Source organism: Clinocottus analis, unplaced genomic scaffold, assembly GCF_023055335.1.
Source record: "Clinocottus analis isolate CAN_PGR_092001 unplaced genomic scaffold, fCliAna1.0.p SCAF_3, whole genome shotgun sequence".
NCBI classification, from domain to species: domain Eukaryota; kingdom Metazoa; phylum Chordata; class Actinopteri; order Perciformes; family Cottidae; genus Clinocottus; species Clinocottus analis.
In genome coordinates, this window is record NW_027176042.1 from 20,213,865 (window position 1) to 20,227,463 (window position 13,599).

Consider the following 13,599-nt stretch of genomic DNA (forward strand, 5'->3'; position numbering starts at 1 on the left):
ACAAGTTGTACTTTTTGACCAGAATTATCCGGGCGGGTCGGAATAACGGCACGTTCATCCCACCAAAGACAAGAAAACAACTGTCTAAAGTATACTCAGAGCTCATAGTTCGTCCTCCCTTCTTCATATTCAGCAAAAGCTCGACAGAACTTGGCAAGATGTTCAAGGGCAGGCGAATGCGTCCCGTGTAAGGCAAGAGTGCACACATTGTCTTCTCAGCAAATCTATAGTTGTGAACGCTCGGCCGGCAGCACTCCTCCACATGACGCAGCGTAACAATATCTGTGCAATAAGTAGTTGCACGTCTGCTATTGCTCTCGTAGCTGCAAAATATACATTTGCACTAAGATTTAGTAGTTGCATGCAGCTTTTAAAATTACAATTTACTTTCCATCCAACATATTATTTGGCATTTTGCACCAGATTATCACCACCTGATATTATCACAATGTGAATTTACCCTCTTAAAAAACCATATCAATTATTTGCACTGGACGCTTATGTTATCAATATCTCTTGAGTACTTTTGGAGCTTTGCATCAGCTGTTGGCGGGGAAAGCACCTTTCCCAAAATGCATAGAAATATGAGATGATTTGTGTATAATTCTCTGTTTGATTCCAAACCATTCAAACAAAGACCAAAATAACACAACTTTGCACACTTGTATTTTGACCATTTCTCCATTTACCATCTCATTTGTAATGCATGGCATAGTGTACCCAACAAAAGGTCTCACTTATTATCAGTAACTGAAAGTTTGACATATTCATTGTACCTAAATATATTATAGTCTTTCAATCGTCTTGTGATGATCAATATATTCCATGTGATCGGGAAAGCCAATGCTTCAACTGGATTTGTGAAATGATGACACAGGAAGTGATGAGGTGTGTATAATCAGGAAATTGGTTCTATTTATGCATGCCACATTTCGATCTTGACAATGTACTGTATGTGAATATATTCTAAATATAAATACAGCTTGTACAGGAATGGCAGTGGATGTAAATGTAACACAATCAATGCCTTTCTAATAATCCTACAATATGCAATAATGATGACAAGTGGGTGAAAAAAAACAAATGTTTTTCACCTCTGGAAAGAGCAATAACTAATTAATTAAAGTTAAATGCAATAAGGTGACACCCGTTAGTCACGTTGGTACTCAGCACTTTACTGTTATGAAGCACTTAATATTTGAGGACTGTTACCGTACGTGTCAACATTGAACAGTAGACAGAATGTTTTATTTATCCTGTAAAGAGTGCCTTCCATTAAACATGTATCCTAACTGTGTGAAGTTTCCCTCTGGTGATTTCTGTGAAGAATTGGACTCGTGACATCGAGAGAATTTGTGGTTTCTAAACTGTTTCTCTGTTCAACAATAACAGCGATGTGATGGATGGAGGTGTCGCTGTGCTTTGCTGCAGGGCTGAACACTCATTATCACCTCATGCGAGTTGTTAAAACGCCCTCTCACTGCCGCTTCTCTGGAATGATATCATGATGGCCTCTCGCGCTCTCTTTCTCTTTCTCTCTCTCTCTCCCCACATCCAAATACTCTCCCCAAGTGAGTCCAACGTATCGCATCACAAGAGGGAAGAAAAATGGTTTTACTGTGTTTTTATATAAATATATAACTCTGGTGTAGATGGCAGGCTGGAGGGGCAGACGTTTTTTCGCTGTGTTTCTGTGACACGACTGTTATTTAATTAGGAAACGAGGCGGGTGAAACCCAGCTAAAAAATAAAAGATTGTCAAAATGTGCAGAAAAGCAGGAGATGGAAAGCTGACATGTTGACTTTTGGTTTTTATCGTTGGGGATGTCGATCAAATGAGCTTTTTCTTACTATGACATTGGGGCATTTTTGTGTCGTGAGCTCGACAATGCCTTTGAATGTGATGGCGACAAAGCAAATTAAATATGCAGACCAAATTAATGATTTATGAGATTATCTATCTTGGCCTCCAAAGGCTGGGGGCTGGCGGTTTCATTTGATACTTAACTGTCCCAAACCGTCCCCATCAAGGGCATACCGGCAGGCAATGCGCTGAAACAATGTCTTCTTTTGATCTGGGCACATTGTGTGACTTTTTAAGGATCTCTGAGCTGATTCCTTACTCAATAAGACGAAGCTGTCCAAGTCATTTCCTGCTCAGACGTATACTGGCTGTGTTTTTGCCTGTTCGTCTAGTCGCTGGCTCACGGGCGACCCTTCTGCTCTGCCGGCCACTGATCGTTCGGCGATACCCCGAAGACGAGGCCCCGATAACATTTTAGCAGACAGGTAGAGCTCCGGCAAGGTCAGAGCTAATGTGATGCTGTCATTTATAATTCATCGGGTGTTCTACGGAGAGATCACATCCATCCTGCCATTCGATAAAGATTCATCCCAAGAAATCCATCCAACGACCCGATGCGAGTGTCCAATCACTGTGACACAGCAGGCCATGTACAATGCAACCCTTAATGGATCTAAAAATACCACCCTTGCAGGACTCCGTTCTTCTCTGCACTCTCTGAGTCCGTGTCCCGCTTTTGAGGAAAAGACATCGGACGGGTCTCACGCGAAAAAGCTCAGGCAGCCAGGCTCATATCAGTAGATTGGGTTACTGTTTTGTCAGCAGACGCGTTTATAAGCCAATTGCAGACCCGCACAGACAAAAGGCCGCGTCCTGTAGTTCACGCCCCGCAGAGGGCAAAGTCAAAGTTGGAACCGGGGCGGCTTGTGTTTTGGATTAAGTCCCTCCGAAAGTCTCGTGTTTCTTCGAGTGACGGTAACTCTCCTGGATGCGGGACAGGGCAGGCGGCGGCATCGGGCTTCCATCGGCGCCGTCGTGACCTTGCCATTACATTTTTGATGAAAGAGCGAAGGCAGCGGCACTTCGGAGCACGGAAGTGTAACACTGAGCGGCGGAGCGCTCCTCGCGGGTTTGATATCGATCAAAGTTCAGCAGCCGCTCACCTACAGAATTACTTAAGCCATTGATTCTGTGCCCTGACTTTGCTGACCAAGAACATTCAGACATGGGTTTTGCATTACTGACTGTGCTTCTCTATTGACTGCAGGGCTGATTTGATGACACAGACATGTGGACACACCTTGATTCTTACTGGGGCGGTCCTGACAGTGGGATTAGAAAAGTACTTCTTGTCCGTGAAGTCATTGTTTCTTATTTTTAAGTTTAATTTGCTTCACCCATGCTGGAAATCCCTGATATCACTGAGGCATCCAGCACATCCTCCCATTTATTTGCTGTCAGATTTCAACTTTACACCTTGCGAAGCTTATTGTTATTGTGTTATTGTTGGTCATTAGAGCTTTATATATATATATATATATATATATATATATATATATATATATATATATATATATATATATATATATTCTTCCTCTGTGCTATTGATGTGTATTGTTGACCAAAAATACTTAAAGAAAAAAGAAGACCATTCGGCCTCAGTGTTCCTTCATTAAACGACCGCTGTGGTTTATTTTTGCTCAGATTCACACCATCCTGCTGCTGTGAATACTGACAGATCCAGGACTGAAAATAGGCGCCAACACTTACACGGTATACTTTATGACAAAGCTTTGCTAAAAACTGCAGTGCCCAGCTGTTTAAAAAAAACAAAAAAACCTCTTGATTTAATGCCAGCTAGCAAAGATAACAGATAGAGCAATGTGCTGTTGTCTTGTTTGCGTTATCTCAACACTTCCAGTTTAAGTTTGACCTTCCTCATTGTTAATGATTTGTATTCATGAGCGAAGGTTTAGATGCGGTTAGGAAATATAAAACTATATGACACATCAACAGATTCTCTTTAATTCTCCATTTGGTGACATAACAAGGAACTCTCGTGATACTGATGCAGAGTTTGAGGCAGAAGGACTTTGTTCCTGAAAAACTTCAATTATTCAAAAGCCATTTTAGTTTGTTTTTAATAATTCAAAGTGACTGAAAGTAACATGTGTGATGTCCACCTCGTGATATATCAAACACGGCATTATTATGAATATCATAGCAAATCGATGACGCATGTTGAGCAGGTAATTCATAATTGTGGGCGTGGACATTAATGGAGCCGTTGTAATGTCCACTATCCGTCTGAATATACTTAGCTAGCTCCGTTCTGCTCTGCCTGGATGCACCAGTTCCCATAAAAACATTTTTTTTTTTAGATTGGAAAGGGGAGTCCCATGAGAGGGCAAGTAATAATTCAAGGAGAGAAAGATTTATGGCGGGTAGCTGCACGGGGGCCGCTCGGCCGCAGTGCGCCAGCCCCGGAGGTCAATGGCCAGACTTTGTGGGACGAAACGTGAGTCCCGCATTTGTCCTGCTTAACGGCCATAAAAAATGAACAAGGTGCCCTGAAGTATCACCCGGGACCAGATGGGGTTGCTGTCAGGTGACCACGGGCTGCCCTTCACATCTGGGACTGACACAAATCTTTGCACCGGCCATTTTAGAGAGTCACAATGCGTGGGAGTGAAGGTCAACCAAAGCTTCCAGAAGAAATATTCAATTAAATATGTAGTTGTTAACTGTATTGTTACATTGTACGTAAACATGTAAACACGTTCTGTAAAGGTTGATTTAAAATCTCAAAATGAACTGGGAGAGCAAGGCGAGTAAAGAATCATTCTCTTAATTCTTTGATATTATATTAATGCTTTGTGTTGTAATCTGAGCTTCTACAGTTTGGTAAGAAATATCAATATTAACACCAGCATTGATGTGTTTTATTACATTACAATCATATCTTTAAGTTTAGAGCTTTAAAAAAAGCATGTTTGTGTGCAGTTACTCTTTCAGTGAAACTACCAATACTGCAAGATAAAAATGCATGATTACATGATTGCATGATTTGCATTGAAAATCTCCGTTAGCTAAAAGTACATAATCGGCATTCTTTGAATGAAAAAGTATCAAAAGTTTCAGTTTTCCTGTGAGTTTTTTTAGTTGAAACGAGGTAGCTGTTGTACCTCATTTCAACTATCTTGTACACTATCTGTTATTATATCTATAACAGTGTATTATATTTTGTAGGCTCACCATTTGTTTTGTATGACAAATGTGAATCTGTAAAGTCAGAATCAATAGTGTAGAGTACAAAGTACATTTATAGTAGAGTAGAAGTATAAAGCAGCATGACATGCCAATACTCCAGTGAAATGTACTTGGTTACAGTCCACGCCTGCTTGATAAATATTGATTTTATGGGGACAGGATTGGATTTGTTGTTCCACAGAGACGATGCTGTTTCACAGAGTTTAGGCGGACCCCTTGTGGCGTCATTGTGGTACTACACACAAGCAAACTACATCCAGGAATGGATTCTTTTTTTAAATTTATGTCCTCGGGCAGTTTTAAATGACATTTTATAAAAGGAGTTAGCAGTTTGTCCAACGAAAGCTGACAAAAAGTGGATTAATTGACCGTTAAAAAATACTTTCTGTCTAAATGGTGGGACATGGTGAAACCGTACACACCAGCTTCAGCCAATCAGCTTGTCGCTCCGTCGCTGCGAACTTAACACTCAACAAAATCAGGATTGTTTGCAGTCCAGTTTGTTTGCAGTCCTGGCTCCTCGATGGTGGAATGAGCTCCCCATTGACATCAGGACAGCAGAAAGTGTCTACATCTTCCGCCGCAAACTAAAAACTCATCTTTTTCGACTATACCTTGAATAAAGACAATGACAGCAGCACTTAGGCACTTAGTTGTTTGACTTTATTTGAGAAATTGTTCTCTCTTGATTCCTGTTGTTCCTACTTCGTACTTACGGTTGAATGCACTTATTGTAAGTTATTATATTAAATGTAATGTAATGTAATGTAAATGTTGCAATCAATGTGAAAAAAAAACAGTCATTTGTGTCTCGGATCAAGCTCAACATGATAAGAAGTATTTAAAGTTGTTTTAAAACAGTTTCCTTAATGACAATAAAAAAGATCCGCAATATGAGGGAGAGATATTCAAGCTGAGACAGATTGAGACACATTCGCAGGGATCGATCTAGCGTCTGCTGCCGTTTATGACGCAGCACAAACAAAAAAAAGCAACTGGTAATGTTGCTTTCGGTTCCAGAAAACGCCTCATGTTTCCAGTAAAGAAGTCAGATAAGAGAGCACTCATCTGTATGAAAATAGTAGGTCAAGAGTAAAACTATTTACACAGAAGTTTTACTACTACTTTCTGGAACTCTTGGCCCACAACTAGATGAGGCCGATCCCAGTTTATATCTGCAGGCTGGAGAGAAAAAAGGTCGTGACAAAGTGTTGTTGAAACTTGTCCGAGTCATAAAAGCTTGGTGCGTTCAGTCAGTTTTCTGGCGGCGGGTTGCTCGTGATAAAAGAGTAATTAGATTACAAAAGTGCAAAACAGTCTGGAGGGATCTCTCTCTATCTCTCTCTCGCTGCAAATGAGGCGAAATATATAATTATGTTGTTATTGTTGTCATCTTGATGGACTTTTCAGAGAATTTGGGACACTTTAAAAAAAATAAATGGATATTAATCGTAATAAATATGTACAAATGAATCAATATTGCCATGTTTTTTATAGCCTGCTGTACCTGTATATTTATGAAGCTAACTATATGTACAGGTACTGTACTTTGTGATGTTATTTTTTGTCGAGACATGATAGAAACACCTCCCAGCATAATGCAACACGATTGAACTGCAGCATCTGAATTGACCATGAAATTAAAATGACAAAACAAAACCATTCAATACGCAGTCTGACTCGATACACCGACTGTAAGCCTATTACAGTTTTTAATGCCTTTTGATTTAATATACTTATTGATCTAAAAAAGTGCAATTATTCAGACGATAAGATGCTGACGTAAGTGATGTCAAACTATATTCACCTCTAAACATTATGTCCAACATGGTCCTCATAAAGCTGAAAGATAGATATTAAACATAAAACCAATACGGATAATGCAAAAGATTTGATGAAAAGGAATAGTTCAATTACAATTTAATGTGTAACCTGACACCTTACTACACAAGCTGAATGTACCGTTTTTTTGTCAACTTCATATTCAATGAAGATTCTTCCCCAGCACACCACCAATAAAATACAAAAGCCTCTGGCTATGTTATTCACTAAAAACCATCTTGAGGAGTATTACTGTTGGCTTTTGCTATGTGCCATCTCTGTTTATTTGTTTGTTGTTCTTTGTGTGTGTTTTTCATTGCAGAACTGCAAACCAATATCCCCCCGGGGAGATAATCAATGAATCAATCGATGTTGACTATTGGTCATTGTTAACTGAACACGGACATTACGGAGCATGCTCATTGGGGATGGTGTATGCAGCTTGTGTTGTAATGGAAAACTCCTACACTTATTCAGCTACAGCTGCAACAATGCCTTCATTAGTCAACTTTTGAATTAGCTGCCAACTATTTTAGTCATCGATTAATCGGTTTAACTGACGTGTTACTCATCTATGAACTGAATATGTAAAACGAGACATTTGAAGGCATCATCTTGGTCTTTGGGAAACACTGATCGGCACTCACTATGTTATTGACCAAACAACTGATCAATTAATCAAGAAAATAATGATTAGTTGCAGCCCTATACTCCTCCTTTTTATTGTGTAATTCTGTATCATAGCTACTTTTCTACAGAGGTTGCAACCTCATTAGTGTGAGGTTACTCAAATAGGGGTACTTGAAGGCACCCCAGAGGGTACTTGAGAATTGAGATATATATATATATATATATATATATATATATATATATATATATATATATATATATATATATATATATATATATATATATATTAAATTAGCATGGATTACAAAATCCTCTTAAAAAAGTAATTTAATAACTATTCAAACATATACATCTATGTTATTTAACTAAGGTATGTGTGTGTGTAAATATATATATATATATAATCATATATATACATAGAAGCATATATATATATATATATATATATATATATATATATATATATATATATATATATATATATATATATATATATATATATATATATAAAATTATTATTTTTTTAATTATTTATTTCTTTTCCAAACCCAAAATGCTTTGCGTTGGTTAATCGCTGAAAAAAGGTTGAGAACCACTGGCCTAGAAAGACACGAGGAAGTAGACCAGCCTCTGATAGGAAATGACTACCGCTTTTACTTCCTGTGAAACGTGGCCAGGCGACCGTGAGGGGAAGTTTGACAGCAGAATTGAGGAGCTCTGGCGAAACCAAAAACAAGTGTAAAAACATGACGTAAGCGAGCTCGCGCGCTGAGCAGGAAGCGTTTTTATTTCCCGGCCTCCGCCCACTTCCCTCAGAAACTTGCGGCTGCAGGTGAGGCAGGAGGGACGAGGCAAGTCAAAACATGGGCGGAGAATGCGAGCAGGTAGAAGCACCGGGAGTTATATCACACCACACGACGTGTGAGTCCTCACTGTAACCGGGTCTCTGTCACCGGGAGCTCAGCCATTCTACTGTAGCTGAAGGAGAAGAGGTGAGTTCAAAGAAACGGGAACTTTGAGTGACAACGAGCATTTATGTATCTCTTGATTTCGTTTCAGCGTTCCTCTTATTCCTTGTGATTTTTTAGAGCAGTTTGAGAACGTTTCTGCGGCTTTGACATCCATAAACTAGCACACTGTCATAAAATATAATGCGGGATTATGTCTGGTTCACGTGATAAAGAAGTTGTAAATAAGTATTTCGCTGAAATATGTAGTTTTAAAGGTAAAACCAACGAGATTAGTTATTCACTTTTAATTGTGGAAGTAATATGTTTAAGTTGTTTCAGCTCCTCCGGCGGTAATAAACTGAATACCTTTTTTTAAGGTTTTACTCTGCTGACAAAACAAGTTATTTGAATAAGTTGGCGGGGGCTTTAGAGAATTAAGGTTTTTAAATATGTTTTTAAGGCCATATAAGTAATCAATTGAACAAGACAATAATTGGGAAAGGAATTGACTTAAAAGCAACCTCTGCGACTTATTCATTTGATCTATCAATCTGATCCATCAATTAATCTGCTGACTATTTTCCTGATTATATGTATTATTCTATTTTCAGCCAACTTATTTAATCATTAACTTGATTATTTTCATCATGAAGTAATCTGTTGTTGGTCCATACAATGTCAGAAAATAGGGGGAAATGCCCAATTTGGCATGTTCAAATAAATTTGTTTGGCTAACACTCACTAGTCCCAAATGTATTCGTTATATTATCGCGCAAAACAATTTGCAGTAACAGCAGCAAATCCTGCGACAAAGCTCTTTTTCTGCAGATTCAATGGATCCACTAACTGTTATGGCCGTAGAGGCTTCCTCCAAAGAGCTAACTGTCTGCTGAGTGCACAATTATTGTCTGACAGCAAGTACTGTTAACCATATGTGTGATGTTTTCTTTTTCTTGTAGTTGTCCAACCATGGAAACACAAACAAACACACAATGGCCTCATACCAGCCAGCTGATTTCCGTTCCTCACAAGGATACGATGCGCCTGCTGGAGGTGTACGTGAAGCGCAGCATCAGCCTCAACGACGGGTGTCAGGGGGGAAAGAAGGACAGGGGGAGAGAAAAGTGGGTGACGATGCCGAGAAAGCTAAGACGACATTCCAGCGACCCTTCTTTTCACCTGGCCAACGGACTAAAAAACGGGGAGATCAGGACGTTTTCCGCCGTCAAACCAGAGCGGCCCGAGACTCATCCGGAGGAATCCGAGAAACCCGTGAAGAGCAAGAAAAAGAAGAGCAAGAAGCCCTCGCTTTGGAAAAGCTTCTTGGGTATTTTCTCTCGGAAGGATATTGATGAGAAAGACGACGAGCAGGACGGGACTCCGGAGATAACCGAGGCCTCCTCGGAAGCAGAGGCCTCCGAGACTGTGGACGGCTGCGTGCCCACGATGGCCGTCAACTCCCAGAGAAAGAAGTCTTTGAGAAGGAAATCCATGAGGAGAAGGTTCTCCAAACGGCGGATCTCGCTGACGAAATCAAACAAAGCGGGTCGAGATCTCAACCCCGCCGACATCACTCGAGTTCAAGGTACGTTTTTTTAATGATTGAACGAGACTGGACGGGTTGACTGTATTTGTGTCATGGTAAGAAACGGCAAATAGGATTCATTTTTGATTCAATTGTTTCTTTGCAGCCGTCAGCGTGGAATCCACAGACTATTACTACGAGAAGGTGACGGAGGAACTGGAGAAGATTGTCCACGAGGTCCAAGTCAATGAGGAAGTTGAACGTCTCTCTGATGGTGAGAAACCGTTTCTTTTTACTTTCAATTTCAAGCGCAGCCTTAACCCTAGAACATGAACGTTGAAAATAGTACAATATACTCTTCAAAATGTATTCAAATACAACAATACAAGGCAAGTGGAAGTACTCTTCTTTCATTTTACCCTATAGAACTTCTCATAAAACAAAAAACGGGTACCATGGGAGACCCTTAAAAAAGGCTAAAAATTGGGTGATTCTGGAAATTGCCAATAAAACACGATTAAAAATATAAATAACGGAGCTATGAACTTGTTCTTTGGTCCACTCGTTCCTGGGACATGTGAGCCTTGTCCTGTGAAGGAAAAGTATCGCTTCAATGTTAAAGTTCATTAACTATTGTGATAAAACGAAGCCAATCGGTTAAATTAAACAGCATTTCTCTGATAAATGTCGTGTGTCATATGATGAGCAGTGCAAGTTGTGTATCAATGTCATTTCTATTACATCTTAGTTGTGCTATATTACTACAATAACTCAAAGATGAAATGAATCCCCTTGACTTTATGACTTGTTCAGCACATTCATCGTTCTTCCCCTTGTGTTTGTTCGCTCTCAGCGGAAGTAATCGACAGGATCATTGCTTTGACAAAGGAGGAAGGGGATGCCATCGACGACAAGGTCGGTACTCATTTCTGTTTTGAGGCGCTGAAACTCTGTCTAGCTTTTTTAAAATTATAATTTGGCAAATATTTACATGACGATTGGCTTCAAATGCTTGGGCTTATGCATGAGAGACTATGTCATTAGTTAATGAATGCAGTATGAATGAAGTATTTTGAGGCTTCAGCAGTTTCTATAGAGAGAATCAGAAGCAAAAGCACAATAAACATAATAGGCATCAATAAACCATGAACGGTGTCATAAAGTCAAGGTCATAAAAAGTACTCCATGACACAAGTGTTGTGTTAAAAGAGAAAAGTCACCATTTTATTTATTTGTACATCATCAAACCTGCGAGTCTCTGTGAGTCCCCGAGACGTTTTCTGGTTCTGATCTTTACCTCCGCACGAGTTAAATCATTCATCGCCATTTCGACAGTAGGAGGGCGTGCAGCAGTCATGATAATGGCAGCGCAGGGAGAGTCACGAGGTCTGCTATCAAAACACAGCGTGCCCTGTGACTTGTAGCGTATCTTGGCCGTCGATCAGGCAATGTGATGACATCACCTTGGGCTTTCAGGAACTTAGGATTCAACAACATTTCTCAGCTGTTTTTTTTTTTTAAAGATTGATTGTTAAAATAATCAGCAGATTAATTGATTACGAAAAAAGGGGTTTGAACAGTCACCTGCTGGAATATTAGAAGAAAAAAAATATATACGTATGTATTTTACAGGCGATTCCATGGTGTTTCTCTTTTCTAGTGTCTGTTAATGAGCAGTGAAATCCCTGAAAGGACAAAGTGTTGTGTATTTACCTTCCTCTCCTCGTCCTCTCTCCTCCTCCTCCTCCTCCTCCAGCTGAAAGACAACCCCACCCTGAGCAACTTCTTCACTGGGATGTCGTACTCTTCCTTCCAGAAGTTGGCCGATGCGTACCTGGAGACCGAAGCGTCGCCGACCCACAATCCTCCCACCGTCCTACCGACGGCGCCCGAGCTCGTCAAGTTGGCTTTCACGTTGGACTTCACAGCCAGGATTGCCGGCCTCTCCAAACAGAACATCGGCCACATTACCGGCCTGGGCTACCGCTATCTCCACGATCGATTTGAATACCAACAGGTAGGAATCAAACGACACTAAACCTTAGAAATAAACAGGTTTAGTGCTCTTTTTTCTAAAATATTTAATCTGAACATGATTCAGTTTATATATTTTTTTAAAAGTGGAGCACAGCTGTGAAAATGGCGGAGCATATACAGTCACTAAAAGGTGGTTTGGTTTAACGTTTTTGTTCTCTTTCTCAGGCGTGTACAGATCATCCGGTGTCCGACTGTGACAACTGAGACGAGCAAAGAAAAAAGAAAATAACACTCTAGCAAGTAAAGCGCTTAACTTTTTTCGGCACCACAGATGTGGTTAGGGTGTGTTTGTGTGTTGCAACTATGAATTCCTCTTTTTAAGAACACAAACACAACCAAACACACATGTAGAGCTGATATTCATTTGTATATTCTTTTGACTTTTACTGTTTTGTTGTAGAAAAATTGTAATTTTTCTGCAACAAGATGTTTTCTGATAGAAAAGCAAAACACGTTGAATGGATTTGGTAGATTTAAATGTTTACTTTTCAAACTGAAATACAAAACAGTCTTAAAACGTGGCAATATTTAAAAAGAAAAGTTGATTCTACAATGACAATAATGTGATGCTTTCTTTTTTTTTTTTTACAAATCCACTATTTAATTCTATATGTTCTTGACATTGATTTGTAGAGATACAAACACGCAATGAATTGTTGTATATAAGCTAGACTCTGTGCAATTTGTTTTACATTTTTAGGATTGTGTAATAGTGAGACTGAAATGTCACACATTGTTGTTTGTTGATATGAATGCTGGCATCCATATCACATGCTGAATAAAATGTTTAATTTAATGCTCAAGTTCTTTTTGTTTTATTGTCATTATGAAACCATACATCACTTTGCGCCCAGACACACCGTGGGGCAAAACAATTTGCTCACTTGATGTTTTGGTCGGTGTGTTTGGTTAACGGCTAACAGTTCATCACAACGACACACTGCTTATGTTTTTCTTTTGGGCTGATTGTTCGCAAATTTGAGTTTTGAGTTCGAAAGAAGCGTGTTTAACGACGCCTTTCAGCCCAGGGTTATATAGATTCAGTCACACAATGCAGGTACACTCGCCTGAAATATGCACCTTCCTAGTTAAACATACTTTTATTCTAAGGAATACACTCCCTCTACTTTCTCTAGAAGAGAAAGTGACATTTAATAAAATGAGTCACATTTAACAGCTGGAGTCTAATGCTGCATTTGCTTTAGGAGTATCCTTTAATAGAGCTGTAGGTGTTGGTTGAGTTGTGTATACAGCATCTGTATATACATATATATTTTTATAAATGTACGTGTGTGATAGAACGAACAAGACCTTGAGTGCCACGCCTCTGTAGTCTTCCAACATATCTTCTGAACGACACGGATAAAAGTTAGAAGAAAAAAAAAAGCATTCCTTCAAGACTGAAATGAACATGTCTTGGTACTGAATGCACAGTGTGGGCTGATCAGCTAAACATCAGACGCCTTTGTGTGTATAATATTTGCAAAGATTGCCGGCGGCATCTGTAAGAGAGCTGTGATGTAATTATGAGATGTGACAGTCTGTCGGTTACGTGCTCAAAG

The 13,599-nt window shown here is 39.5% G+C and overlaps 1 protein-coding gene across 2 annotated transcripts; it reads left to right on the top strand.

Annotated features, from left to right (window-relative positions):
- Window positions 1-8,121: 8,121 nt before the first annotated feature.
- On the top strand, window positions 8,122-12,628 carry LOC137796773 (apoptosis facilitator Bcl-2-like protein 14). 2 transcript variants are annotated; one of them, XM_068594886.1, is made up of 6 exons: window positions 8,122-8,517; window positions 9,435-10,060; window positions 10,167-10,274; window positions 10,854-10,915; window positions 11,757-12,017; window positions 12,203-12,628. In XM_068594886.1, the coding sequence occupies exons 2-6, from the start codon at window positions 9,445-9,447 to the stop codon at window positions 12,239-12,241; spliced, it is 1,086 nt and encodes a 361-aa protein (XP_068450987.1). In that variant the 5' UTR covers window positions 8,122-8,517; window positions 9,435-9,444; the 3' UTR covers window positions 12,242-12,628. The 2 variants fall into 2 exon arrangements, with proteins under 2 accessions (XP_068450987.1, XP_068450988.1); XM_068594887.1 differs by having other exon boundaries at window positions 11,817-12,017.
- The last annotated feature ends 971 nt before the right edge of the window (window positions 12,629-13,599 follow it).

What these genes read in the sequence shown, in the direction of transcription:
- LOC137796773 (XM_068594886.1), top strand. Translation starts at nt 9,445, where the DNA reads ATGGAAACACAAACAAACACACAATGGCCTCATACCAGCCAGCTGATT. An exon ending in CGACATCACTCGAGTTCAAG is followed by an intron (nt 10,061 to 10,166) that starts GTACGTTTTTTT and finishes GTTTCTTTGCAG; the next exon opens with CCGTCAGCGTGGAATCCACA. An exon ending in AGTTGAACGTCTCTCTGATG is followed by an intron (nt 10,275 to 10,853) that starts GTGAGAAACCGT and finishes GTTCGCTCTCAG; the next exon opens with CGGAAGTAATCGACAGGATC.